General features: G+C 44.2%; 2 protein-coding genes across 2 annotated transcripts in view; one reads left to right on the top strand and one right to left on the bottom strand.

Moving 5' to 3' along the window:
* slc39a10 (solute carrier family 39 member 10) overlaps nt 1–12035 on the top strand; it is a 28021-nt gene extending 15986 nt beyond the window's left edge. The window contains exons 5-11 of the mRNA XM_041057898.1: nt 3953–4128; nt 4801–4965; nt 5100–5208; nt 5326–5604; nt 6710–6790; nt 9033–9223; nt 9407–12035. Of these exons, the coding sequence (XP_040913832.1) occupies nt 3953–4128; nt 4801–4965; nt 5100–5208; nt 5326–5604; nt 6710–6790; nt 9033–9223; nt 9407–9559 (1154 nt within the window). The 3' untranslated portion in view covers nt 9560–12035. The remainder of the gene's footprint in view (nt 1–3952; nt 4129–4800; nt 4966–5099; nt 5209–5325; nt 5605–6709; nt 6791–9032; nt 9224–9406) is intronic.
* A 375-nt stretch (nt 12036–12410) lies between these two features.
* The window catches only part of dnah7 (dynein, axonemal, heavy chain 7), a 69665-nt gene continuing 68286 nt past the window's right edge, over nt 12411–13789 (bottom strand). Inside the window, exon 64 of the mRNA XM_041056353.1 lies at nt 12411–12879. Coding sequence (XP_040912287.1) covers nt 12673–12879 — 207 coding nt within the window. The 3' untranslated portion in view covers nt 12411–12672. The remainder of the gene's footprint in view (nt 12880–13789) is intronic.

The following is a 13789-nucleotide window of genomic DNA, read 5'->3' as shown; positions in this document are numbered from 1 at the left end:
AGAGAGAGAGAGAGAGAGAGAGAGAGAGAGAGAGACTTTATTTGGCATGTTCACCAGGTGAGAAAGTTAATGTTTGAATGAATAGGAAGCCAAATCCCGTCCAGCTGTCCTTCAGTATGTCATGTGATACTCACTCTGTACCCGAATCATTCACTCACTTAACTGCACTCATGATTTGTGTAGGGAGCTTTGCCTCTATGACAATGTGCGCTCTTGTTATGAGATAAATTCAGTCGCTGTTTCAGTGAATAAGTTGTTCTGTCATGTGCTGACCATTCTGAAATCGCAAAATGATTTTTTTGTGTCCTTTTTATGGACCGAAGACACATATGTTGAAAAAGACCTGTTTATTCCAGTGATTTTTTTTCCCCCTTTCACTTCGTGTTCCAAATCTCTGAATTAACAATATTCATGAAGAAAAACAAAAAAAAAAAAAAAAAAGAAAAAGAGTGAAAGATGAGCTATAAAGACTGAAGGTCAGTGTTAAGCTCTGCTCTGGGACCTCACACTGTTTGTAGGTTTATGAGAATGCAAATTATAGAATCACTGGTGTTTTAAAGTTAATGAGTTACAGGTTGTGAAATAAAGCTCATAAAGCCATAAAGGTTTGCCACAAATTAAACCAGGACCAGCAATCACACTTTGTGCGCACAAAACCGTAGAACAGGCAAAATCTTTGGGGTTTAGGATTTATGTGTTATGGTTCTGTGTGTGAGTCGTCCCACACTACAGGTGAAAACATATTCTTAACCTCTATAATAATCAGTTTAAATACAAATAAATGTATTTGTTTACATGTTTGTTATTGTTCCTGCAGTGTAACTGGATGTTAGTTTTCATTTGAGGAGCTGTCACTGTGAATGATGGACAACATGGAAGATGTGAGGTCATAAGATGTTCAGCACAACCTGAATTTATTTTTAATTAGAGGTAGAAAGTACTGTTGTTAAGACCAAAAAAATAATCATCTTAGCTGCAAAAGTGTTTGTCGCTCTTGTGAACACTTCACGGTTTTGCACGTGGGGATGGAATAACACTGTCAAAGCATGAAGTACTTAAGTTCAGCCGGGAGATTGGAGAAATTCCCTAAGTCGGTGCTATCTTAAATCTTTAATTATTAAACACGCACACGCCCTTTCGGAGACACCTGTATCACATGTGGCTCAGGCAGCCGTGTGCCACCACTGAAAACAGTCATAAAAATGGCAATGACCGCGAGGAAGACAGCACGAACAAGTCAAAAGGGCAGAAATGGCTCCTCATTAGTGGAAAGATTGCCTGCCTTGGTGCACCAAGACTCAACTGCTGAAATCACCGCATGCCGCGGAGCTACCTCTCGTTTACCTCCTGCCGGCATCCGTGGGGGAGCTCAGAAAATTTGCAGTTGGTTTCTTTCTGGTCCCCACACCCCTCTCTTTTTGCACTGTGCCAATTAGGAGAGCCTAAGCGACACCCTGGGCCATTTTTCTGAGCCATGGCTCAAAGGAGATGTGTAATTGGAGAGAAGACACAGACCAGTGGGTCTCCTTCTCGTCTCTTCTGTTCCCTCATCAGCGCCTGCTATCTCCCCACCACGATCCCCTGCCCACCTCTACATCCGCACACATACAAAACCACAACTGCATAAAGGTAATGAGATAGAGAAGCAGATGAGCTACACCAGTGTGAAGGACCTGATATACTATCTGGCTGATATACAGTTGCCTCTCAGGGCTGCACGGCGTTCCGCCTCATGCCACAAATAAGAAAGCAGTCAGCTGTAGCATCTTTACTTTTGTAAGGCACATTGAAAATGGTTGTAACAGTCAAATGAGAAAGTGGGAGTTATTAAAGACATTTCCAGCCATGATGAGAAAATAAATTTAGCCAGTCCAGTTTGTCCTTCCTAATGACGAGGCTTTCTCCAGATCACGTACAGTCGATAAACTGGCACTTTATAGCTGTAGCAGACTGCAGTCTGCTGTCTGCTCCTCTGTATATGAAGCTGAGAGCATTCTTTTGTTTTTATGGAGAGTTAGGCAACGTACCGGCCAATGATGGTTTCACAACAACAAAAACCAAACATCGGTCATATCTAAAATGCCCGTTGTTGTTACCAGGTTATGTGGTTAAAAATGTTTCACCGTTTATTAACCACCTCTCTGACTGAGCAGAAAGAGACTGTTGGTTATTTTAATGCTGAGGGACACAACAGCACAACTCTGCTTCTTACTCTGGACAATACATGTCGAAGTGATCTGTGTTATGAGCATTACTTCAAAGCAGCATTTCTGGGGGCTTGGGGAGCTCCCACCTGGTTGGGTGAGTACTGAACAATAGGGCTTGAAAAAAGCTGCCAGTGTTGTTAAAATGACGTACCATATGGTTCAAATTCCAATAGTTCATCAGGTTCAGTTGTTCCCTGCTCAGTCTCAGGGGTTTGGGGCCTAAAAAGAAAGCATCAAAGTGCCAGATGCAAGACTCCTCCACAAGCAAGTAAATGCAACACACACAGACAAAATGAAGAAAGAAAGCCTGAATGAACAAGCAGAGAAATGTAACAAATGCAGATACGTCCACAGAGAATGAGAGTGTTTTGATGAGCGTGCTGCCACCACACACCATCATCAAGGCACCGCATTCCTGCTGATTTTTTGTTATGGTTTCAGATGGACACATGCAAACCTGCAGTGAGAGTTAGGGTTTGGGGAGTGAGCTTCCCACAAAGACGAGCAAGTGACTGTGTGATCAGTACTTAAGCATCAGTGTCTGTCTCTTCACTTAAAATATTTCCCCAGGAGGAGCTCCAGCCTCCTGTTTTCTGATTGCAAAGACTGCTGGCTGGGCAGAGACTGTGTTTTTTTTTTTTTTTTTTTTTGCAATGTTTTTTAATCCCACAGCTGGGTAATGGGACAGTAACAGCTTGATTCACTCTGTCTAAAGTCTGCTCTGTCAGGCATAAGACATGTTTCAGATCATCTCTTCACAAGCGACACCACCTGGGATCGATTAAATGAGCAGAGGAAGTGTGTCTGCCACTGTGTTTTTGCTGTTATTATTCGTTTTTTTCCCCCTTGGCTGAGTGTTAGCTTTTGTCCTTTTCTGAATGTGAACCAAGCTCCGTCAGTGCTCAAACGTTTTTAATATGTTGACCAAAAAAAAAAAAAAAAAGAAGAATATACCATATTTGTATATATAATGTAATAAGAAAAGACTTTTCAAATCCTCTGACCCTAAAAAACAAAACAACAAGAAAGAAACTTTGAAATTCTTATACATGCTTTGCATACCTTTCAGTACTCTATTTACAGAGCAGTGTGTTTTGACATGCTTCTAAAAATGCCAAAGGGAAGTCAATTGTCTGTAAGATGTGAATTACATGCATGCTGTATTTTAGTGAGTAGATGCCCTACAGTATAGCTGAATGTCAGCAGTGTAGGACCCAGCATCACGTCGGCAAACACACCACCAGCTTCGCTGTTACATTGAATTTCATACTACATTAAACAGTTTGTCCTCTGTGACGAAAGAATTATAAACTTTTTCTCACTCTGTCTTGTGCTGTTTGGAAACGCGTCCCGCGCTGACAGCTGGACTGACAGTTTAAATGATAGCGTGCCTTTCTGACTTCTTCTCTTCTGCTTCACGTCTCATGTCTGCAGCCTTGAATGAAAAATGAGCCGAGCAGGATTCTGCTGAAATGTCACTTAACGTTTCTTGCTGTAGGCATCATGTGTCATCACAAGGACATGTGGATTGAAAACCTCTGGAGTATAGTTTGTTTCATATGTGAACAGGATCGGGGGGCGGAGGAAAAAACACTCAGTCAGCAGGCGAATGATTGTAGAGCTGCGGCTGTTAGTGGAGTCTTTATTCAAAACAATGCGTGACAGCATTTAATTCAGCCATGCAGGTCCTGTGTGCCTTTTGTTCATCCTTTTTCCCCTGTCTTTGTCTTTCCCTTTGTCTCCAGTGTGGGTCTGGGTCTGGGGCTTTTTGTCCATCACCATCATCAGCCTGCTGTCTCTGCTGGGCGTCGTGCTCGTGCCCATCCTCAACCAGTCCTGCTTCAAGTTCCTGCTCACCTTTCTGGTGGCGCTGGCAGTGGGCACGCTCAGTGGAGACGCTCTCCTTCACCTGCTGCCTCACGTGAGTACACCACAGAGGGTCGGAAGAAACCTGTGTATGTGGAGCAGTTGAACATGAGGGGTTTTGTCTTTTACCTGATGGAGTTTGTGCTCTTGTCTTCTCCCTCCACTGGACACACACTTATGTGGGAAAACTATAGAAAAATCATGAAAATATGACAAAAATCAGGGTCAGTAGGTAAAAAGCTTCAGAGATATGGTGATTAAGACCACCCGTGATGCATTTTATCCAACATTAAGCTTCAGCACATTGAAACATGCAAGAGGAATGTTTATAAGGTATTTCCCCTACAGTTATGTTGACATTGTCAATATATGTTTTATGTGGGATCTGAATCCTAAAAATCTTAAAAGAGCTCAGGAAGGATTGCGAAACCATTTGAACTGGTACTCATCTGTACTGTAAAATGCTTGTACGGAACATCTCATACATGTTTAGTAGTTTGTAGTAGTATGTTTTTGAAAATTGGAGAACTCAGGTATCAGCCTAAAAATAAAACTTTTCCATGGTCTGCTTCACCCACACTGCTCACTCTGTTCCTCTATTGAGTGTTCTCTCTCTCAGTGGTAAGAGGCATCAGGAATTTGATCTGACTTGGAGATAAAATCTATGTCCTGATAAATGTGTTGTCCTTATCCGTCTCTCAGTCGTCTTTTCTCTCTCTGTTTTCAGTCTCAAGGGCAGCACGACCACAGCGAGCCTGGGACCAGCCATGACACCGATCTGGTAACAGCCTTTGATGGAGTGTGGAAGGGGCTAACGGCGCTGGCCGGCATCTACCTCCTCTTCATCATCGAACACTGTATCGGCATGTTTAAGCACTACAAAGACCAAGGGGTAAGATAAACACGACCCTGCTGTAGACAGTGGACTAGGCTGAACCTCACTGTTATTATCAGACACTAATTCTCACAAGCAGTTGCTTTTGTTTTCCGTGAATCGAGCATAAAATTGTGAATCTGTGCTCACAGGGCATGAAGAAGGTGAACGAGGAAGGGAAGATTGGCAGGAAGTTGTCAGATCACAAGTTAAATCGGCGCTCAGATGCGGAGTGGCTGCACCTGAAGCCACTCAGTGAAGGTGAGAAGTGGTCAGTGGTTACAGCAGGTGATGGCCCACGGCACTTTGTTAACCAGCCTGGTTGAAAAAGGACTGTCTCTCTGTGGCCGCCACTGGAACGCTTCCTTTCTCTTCCAGATCCTGACAGCACGGCCGTCTCCTGTAACAACGGTCACAACGACACGCAACTCACGGAGGTCCAGACGCCGCTGGCGCCCACAAACCCCCAAGAGGACTACCAGTCGCCCACCAAGGAGAACGGACGCAAGGCAAAGAATCACAGTCACGGACACGGACACTCTCATGGTGGGAACTGCCACTCAGACCAGGAGATGAAGGATGCTGGTATAGCCAGCATCGCCTGGATGGTTATTATGGGCGACGGCATGCATAACTTCAGTGACGGCCTGGCTATAGGTAACAGTAGTTTGTATCTTATCTGCACACACACACACACACACAGTGATTCGTCTGTAAATCCACTAACATATTTTACTGTGTTTGACAAAAAATAAGCACAAGGTAACTTATTGACAGTCATCAACAGATGGAAATACCTTGGTTGTTATGGAAACTAAGTGTGGACGAAAGTGTGCAATTTCAATCGTGATAAATGACAACAGAGACAGGGTGTGAGACTATTAAGTGTTTTATTTTATTTATTTATTTTTTCTTGAAACAATCTTTTTAATGTCACTTATCACAGAAACACAGGACTTACGTTAAGCTGCAGATTGTGTTTTCACTTTTCTGCTGTTAATGCCTCATGTGACAGATTCTTGCTGAAATGCACTTCGGCAGTTGTATTTAACGTCTCCCCCTGACATGTATACGTACTGAACAGGGACAGTTTCGTGTTGATCAAAGCCGTAGACGTTCTCCAGCTGTGCGTCATGTAACTTCGTCTATGGGAAAAATGAATGGGACAAATGAATTTAGTCAGTGTGTGTTGCGTTGTGTTGCGGATGTGTGCCTCATGTGCAGCACCGCACAGCGTCAGTGTCACTGTCAGAAGGTCCACACCAGACTAACAAACAAGCCCCTCTCAGTTTCAAACATGCAGCCTAAGGAAATAAATGCCACACTGGGTTCACTGGTTCCCAGACTGTGTTAGTGGTTACCATGGTTACTTGATTAAATCCTGTAAAATCTGCAAACATTATGCTGCTGCCACATTCACCAAGAAATTATGTTCCTCTGTTAGATAAGGGTTAGATAAGATTGATACCACTCTCATTTCTGTGTGTTAAACAGGAAGCTAGCAGCTGGTTAGCGTAGCTTAGCATAAAAACCCTAACCCCCCAGAACTGTGCTCTGAATTTCACGAGAATCTCACTTAGATTAATCTATTTATAACTATACTGTATTTGTTGTGTATGTGTGCTGCTGGGACAAACTAATTTCCCTCTGGGATTAATAAAGTCTGTCTATCTATCTATAAAGACTGGAAACCGGTGGAAACAGGAAACGAATGCTGATCTGTCCCAGGCTTTTCTCTGACACTGTGAATTTGTCTCTACAGGCGCAGCATTTAGTGCGAACCTGACAGGAGGCATCAGCACGTCAGTGGCCGTCTTCTGCCACGAATTACCTCATGAACTCGGTAAGAGGAGCTCACCAAGAGAAAGTGTTCACGTCACTTACTCATTACACTCTACACACTACACACTGCTCATTTCATTTGTTCCATGAGAGCGCTGCCGTTTTGCGAAGGCTGTGGGTTTTTAGCTCAGACACAGACACACATCGATGTCTAAATCACTGCCTCTGCAAAACTGCTCTTTTTCCTCACTTGAACTGAAACTTTAATCTGACTGAGTCTCGTGATCAACTGTCCCCTGAAACCTGTTAGGATCCCAGTGGTGTCAATAATCATCACTCTTCTCTTTCTCTCCCACAAAAAAAAAAAAGTACTTTTTTCCCCCACAGATTAATGGCTTTTGTGTGACAGCAGTGAAAAGGCCTGTCAGTGTGTCTGTCAGTGAAGATGATGCACCGTGCCTGGCACGCATTGTTCGATACAGTCAGATTCAAAGATAGTACAGCTGCCGGTGCGTTCATTTGCATTCAAATGCAGGCTCTCTGAGGAACCCTTTACGAATCAGGAACCGCGAGTGGTTTTGTTCCGAGCTGCACGTTTATTTATTTATTATTTTACTCTGCAGTGCTCTCCCCTGCCAGTCTGTTTACAGTGAGAGGAAGGGATGGCGAGAGTGTGGTGAAAGAGACAGACAATGGGGCCATCCATTGCAGATCAGTGCTAATGATGTGTCTCGTCCCAGAGCAGTTTCCATGCCTCGTTTGTGTGCTTGATGAATAGAGTAGTTGTCAATTATGGCCAGAGTGTGAGCCGGTGAATAATAGCCTACGTCTGTGTGCCTGCTCCCCCTTGTGTTGACTAGCAGCATCCTGTCCTATGGTTATTGTCGTGTTTAGGGGGGAAAAAGGAAAAAGAGGGAAATATGTGAGGAAAGTGGATGAAACACATCTGGGTTTAACTAGTGCAGCAAAAACCTACTTTAAAGTCTGTCATGTTTAGAATTTCGCACTTTCAAGTGCCAGGAAATCTGCTACTGAGGCTTCAGGGTCGTATAGAGAAAAACGCTTGAGCTTTGATTTGAACGCTTTTTGTCCTTTACCGTTATTTTGACTCGCTCGCACTCGAGTTTCCAGATGGTAAACTGGCAGCACGAGTCCCGTCTCAAGCGGCATGTGAAGATTTGCAAGATCGGTCTCTTTTCCCTCAGTGTAATTCACATTTCCTGGTGATTCAGTGCCTATTTTTGAGGAGCGCTCGTTGTCGTGCCTTCACCCCCGTCGGGCCGCTTGTCAGACAGACCCAGCAGTTTTGACAAGTGCACCTCTCAGCTCCTCCTGAACACAAAAGCCGTCCCCCGACTGGCAGCAAGATGGCAAAGATGATGATTATGAGGCTTCTTTAACCACCCAGAGTGAAGCTAATTGGCAGTGATGGGTGTGTTAATTGCGGTAGATGAGGCGGTGGCAGGCGTGTCTGAGCGTCTGAAGGACTGGAACTGGGGAGGCAGGAAACGCCACTGTGAGCTGAAGACAGGGAAAAAAAACAAAAAACAAAAAAAAGGCCATTGAAGTGAAGTGTGTGCGGACTGTCTTTCTTTAACTTCACCCGCTCCGGCTTTGATTGATGGATGAGAGCAGAGTGGTAATATATTCATTGTGGTAATTAGCGAGGAAAAGAGGCCGCTTGTTACACAGCGGAGGAAATGTAGGCCACCCCCTTCTCAGTATTCATCTCTCTTTCCAAATCCAGGGCGTTTCCGCTGAGACTTGGGCCTCTTCCCGCATTTGGCCCGGCAATGATTGAGGAGGGTAGAGAGGCTACGGCATGCATATGTAATCATAAGTGTATCAGGGAGGGCTGGGGGTGTGTGGGGGGGGGGGTTAAAGACATATTTCTTAGAAAGAGCAGCTCCTGGTCTGCTTTTTTTTTTCTCTTCCACCTACTTGAAGACAGATAGCGGCGGCGGATGTGTGGAGGGAGTTGTGTTTTGAACAGGTTCACCTCATCAGAGTCTGAATGGAGGGGAAAAAAAAGTATAAAACACACAATGTGACATGTGCCAGGTCTTTCACCGAGTTTATGAGCAGCAGAGTGCACACAGTGCTGTCACTGCTACACCACACCGCACTTCATGGGACTCTTACCAACTTGTGGGCACAACACAATCATTCGCTACACAGAAGCACAGGGAACATGAGTGTTGCATGTTGGGACTGGGTATCCAGATGGGTCCAGAATAAGAGACGCACACGTGGAAATTGCTGTGATGGTGTTTAATTGAGTGTGTGTCTGTCCTGGCTGACAGGTGACTTTGCGGTGCTGCTGAAAGCCGGGATGACGGTGAAGCAGGCCATCGTCTACAATCTGCTGTCCGCCCTCATGGCCTACGTTGGCATGCTGATTGGCACAGTAGTGGGCCAGTACACGCACAATGTCACCAACTGGATCTTTGCCATCACAGCTGGCATGTTCCTTTATGTGGCTCTGGTGGATATGGTAAGTTTGGCACAGTGCATGCGACAGCCCCAGAGTGACAATTGTCCCCCCATCAGCTTAACTTTCACTGTCTCTCCACACACGGGCGCTCCGTCCTCTCCCCTCTCCGCCTCCTGATCTGCAATGCTAATTCGAAGAAGTCTGTCTCTGATCCCAACCGGTTGCTCTTTGTCTCTTTCGTAGCTGCCAGAAATGCTTCACGGGGACAGCGAGGACCACAAGCGGTGCCAGCTGGGACACTTTGTCCTGCAGAACCTGGGCATGCTGACCGGGTTCGGCATCATGCTGCTCATCGCCATCTTCGAAGACCGCATCGTTTTCGATTTTGGCTTTTAGCGGAGGAGAGAGGGAAGGGGAGAGCTGGATGCTTCAGTGTTGCTCTTGGCCTTGACACGCTTTGTTTGCAGTGTAACGGTCCAGCCTTGCATGCAGTGTGAGTCTCGTTCATGGCCCGTGCCTCCATTCCAAAATGTGCAGCGGTAGTTTATGCATATCTCATCTCATGCCTCTGCTAGTGATGTTTACACTCCGCCGCCACCTCTCCTCTGTCAGTCCCCATCTGTCTGTTCCCTGTGCAGCAAAAAAAAAAAAGAAAGAATGAAAGAAGAGTGAGGCTGCACTCCAGCCAGAAAACACCACCTCTGCTCTGAAACAGTAAGCTCCGTCTTTTAAAAAACGAGCTGTAGACAGTCAGGTGGTGCAGGACGCAGCTGCCTCGGCCCAGCAGCCCGTCCGTCATCACCTGTTGTTAGCGTGTTGTCGTCGTAGCCCTCCTGCGTCCTCATCTCTTACCCACCCTGTGCCGTGTCCCGTCATCCGTGCCTCGTACATCTGTCGGTGTGTGTCCCGCCCGCCATCCATCACCAGCTTTTGATGCCATCACGCTGTGTATCAAACATCTCATGGCTCTGTGTGCCGAGCCCTGGCCACTGGAGCAGCACCACGGCTGCACCGCATGCCGTCGCAGTGCCGTCAAAGAGACGCAGAGCTCAGTTTAGCCTGCTGCTACATCTGGAATAAACCTTTTATCTCGTGCTGCTTCACCAGCAAAATGTTTTGCCAGCTTTTGTCAAAACCGAAAAGGGTCCCCCCCCAACTGTACGTGGGAGAAGATCTAAATGGTGTAGTGTTCTTTTTTTTTTTTTTTTTTTTTTTTTTTGCTGCAACTTTTTCCCTTTATTACTTTTGAGTTATGTTTAATTGTCTTAATTAGATTAATCTGGGGGGGATTATTAAACTTTTGTAGTTCATAGTTACAACTAACAGCTGCCAAAGCCTTTACAAATTAGCATTTACAGTAATCAGTGTTTTTGTTTTATTTAGAAACTACGTCACAAGTGTTAGAGCAAGTGTTTTTTTTTAAGGGTTTGACAATCTGTAGCCAAATGAGACATATCCCTGTCAGGCCTTTATATTTTATCATTCTTTAGAAGAATCAGCAGCTTCAAAATATGATAAACTACCTAACCTCATCTTCATCAACAAGTGTTGTAGTTTACTAGATTCATTTAGGGTGCCTCTATGAGTTCCTTAAAGGTGCTTTGTCTGGTGGGACCACCCTGCAGTGGACATTCAATTACAGTAGCAGGTTGAGTTGTTAGACTAGTGCAGATTACTTGATGTACTATGAATACATGAGGTCGTTATACCCTCAATAGTTGAGCAGCTAAAAGCGAAGGTTGGCTCTTGATAACATTTATGAAAGTTCCTCTGTTGGAAGAGTGGCAGACCGTCCTGACAATCGGAGACAGACCAAGCTAAAGACAGGACTCCTTGCATTCAAATCAGCATTCCCTGCACCTGTGATGGATCAGTCAGATCATTAGTATTGCCGTTATTATTACTGATACTTTATTTTTTATGGCTGTGAACATTATAGTCAGTGTGGTGACTGTGCCAAACCTGACTCCAGTGTGGAATTTCAGCGGCTGGTGCTTGACACTGACCCCCCCACTGACCCCCCCCCCCCCCCAAAACCCCTACATTCCATTGGCTGTTCTGCGGCTCACATGCTAAGCTAGCTAGCCTAGCTTCAGCTGCCTGAGCACACAGATACTGTGTGGCTTCATTTATCCTGTCACTGTGTGACATCTGTCGTCTACGTCTTAACTGGCTGTAAATCATCATCAGTCACGTCGAACTCACGTCGTCGATCTGACTGAATCATGCATGAAGCATGAGCGAAGCGGTACAGACATTGCGTCGAGTGTGAAATTGTTTTCATCCTTTGTACTGCATAGTTAAAACGTTTTGTTCATTTTTAATTTAAGTGTATGTGAAGATCCTGAGACGTTCTTTGGGGCTGGTGTTACAAGCCTTTTTTTTTTTTTTTTTTAATCTTGTGTTCATATTTAAATTTGATGCAAAAATGAAGTGGTTAAAAAGGACCTGAATGTAATTTCATTCTATTCTAACATCAAATAAGCTCATCATTTGCCATCTTTAAAACAGGAGTTTATATTATTCACTCATTTCTTACACTATCCATAGTGGTTTTTAAAATTTTGGGTTGCCTTTTTTGAACCAGCATTTACCCAGTGTTACCCAGTATAAATTAAACTGTCCTGTCATGTATTTGATAAAAGTCAGTGACACTTAAGACTCTATGCCCCAAATACAAAGTTTCTTCACTGTTTATTGGACAAAAAAAAAACTGTCCTTAAGTTCCAAGTCTGTCTCATTTTTGCTTTGTTGTATGTGACTTTGTTTAGTGATCTGGATAGAAAATGTAAAATGTGACATCCGTGCTGTTTGCCTGTCTGTGCATTCTCCCCATTACGAAAAAGAAAATAAATTCTGATAAGAGCCCTGATTCTTGATCTCTGATGGCTTTGGTACAACGTTAGCGACACAACTGCAAATCCACAACAGCGTAACACATCTGTCAGTAACAGTCTCCTGCCTCAGTTTGAGCCTCTGCAGATCAGCAGGTTCGGGAACACAGATTTTTAAATATGTGAGAAAGCTCCCAGCTGTATGAGGAGCAGCTGAGACACACTGCGGTGCCCTGGCTGCTGTCAGAGGTCATAGCTCGCTATCTGTGCGTAATGAAGTTCTCAGCATGGTCTGAAGGTTTTCCTGCAAACAGCAATCAAGCTCGTCTGAAAGAAGGAACAACGTGGTAAAAATAAATTACTGGTAACGTGGCTTCTGTAATGTTTGGCTGCGTAACTGTTTATACCTGTTGTTTCCACAAAAATATCTCCACAGGTGTTTGCAACTGAAGCAACATAACACTTTGTTGTAGTCAATGGCAAATGGACTCCATGTTGATGAAGAAGAGCCTTAAAATATAATATGCTATAGTCAGTTCTTTATTAGTTGACTTCTCTGTAATATATACAGGAATAGTCACCCTGAAAAAAAAGCAAGAGTTTTTCATTCTTTCAATTAGTAATTAATTAGTTACAGAGAATTGTGGTGACTGAGATGGAAAAAAACAACAGAGACTAGGAGTTGAGCTGGCAGAGCAGGGCGACCCCTCGTTTGATCCAGTGCTCAGCGGGCAGGTTGGAGTTGAGCGTCATGGCGATGACATAATTGGTGGAGTGGCCGGTGGTGGACAAGGTGCCGCGCCGCTCGCTGGTCTTGTAGACGGGCGCCAAGTAGCACATCCTCTGGGGGATGTCCTGTCGCTTAACCGGCTTCAACCACATCTGACGCAGAGAGAGAGGAACGAGGGGAGAGAGAGGGGTCACTGAGGGGCCTTTGGGGGGCAACAGGGTCAAATGATGTGATTTTCAAATTTCAGCTGAGGCTGCCATGTTTGCCTGATCCTTCTTAGTTAATCGCTTTGGCAAATTAGTCAGTGTCATTTTCTTTTCCAAATATTTGACTGGTAGAATAATGAAACTGGCTAGTGACAATTGGTACAACTCTCTGCTGATGAGCCGCAACATCCTGATTACAGGTCTAATGTGTGAGATGATGGACGTGTTTTGATCCAAACAAACAAACAAAAAGATCAGGCTGTTTTAAAGGTTCAAAGATCACTAAACTAACCTGGATCTCAATTTATTATCCAAACGTTAACTTACAAATTGGAACTTTGTGGACAAAAACTTTATAAAACAATAACACTGACACAGAAGAGTCCCTCTGGGCTATTAACGAGTCTTGGTTATGCAAAAGGGCTAAACTGGGCCAGGCAAAAAAAAAAAAAAAAAATCCTAATAAATAAATAACAAAAACAGTTTGTTGAGCTGCAGCCGGAAAAGTACTCATCTGGTTCCATAACAGGCGGCTCTATCCAGATTAGCATTTCAAAGCCAGCCACGGCAGCCTCTGTTGTGTTTTTTTCCCCAACAAATAATAAACACATTTTTAATTAAGTTCCGGTCTTGTCAAAAACTGATTCCGTTAATAACTTGCCCCGAAATGTCTGAATATTAAAAAAGTCAGTCTTGTTGTGCATTATTCATAATCACTTGACTGTTTAGTGAAGAGGAGAGAACAGAGACAAAAAAAAAAAGAACAAGAAAGAAAATAAGGAGAAGTTGATGAGCCCTCGCTCTTGGCCACTGGTACTCTGTCAGTCCGCTTTTATAAACCATATCAAACTCAGTT

Source organism: Toxotes jaculatrix, chromosome 15 (assembly GCF_017976425.1).
Source record: "Toxotes jaculatrix isolate fToxJac2 chromosome 15, fToxJac2.pri, whole genome shotgun sequence".
NCBI classification, from domain to species: Eukaryota; Metazoa; Chordata; class Actinopteri; family Toxotidae; genus Toxotes; species Toxotes jaculatrix.
The sequence above is the reverse complement of the archived record's forward strand: the minus strand, read 5'-3'. Positions and strand labels throughout refer to the sequence as shown.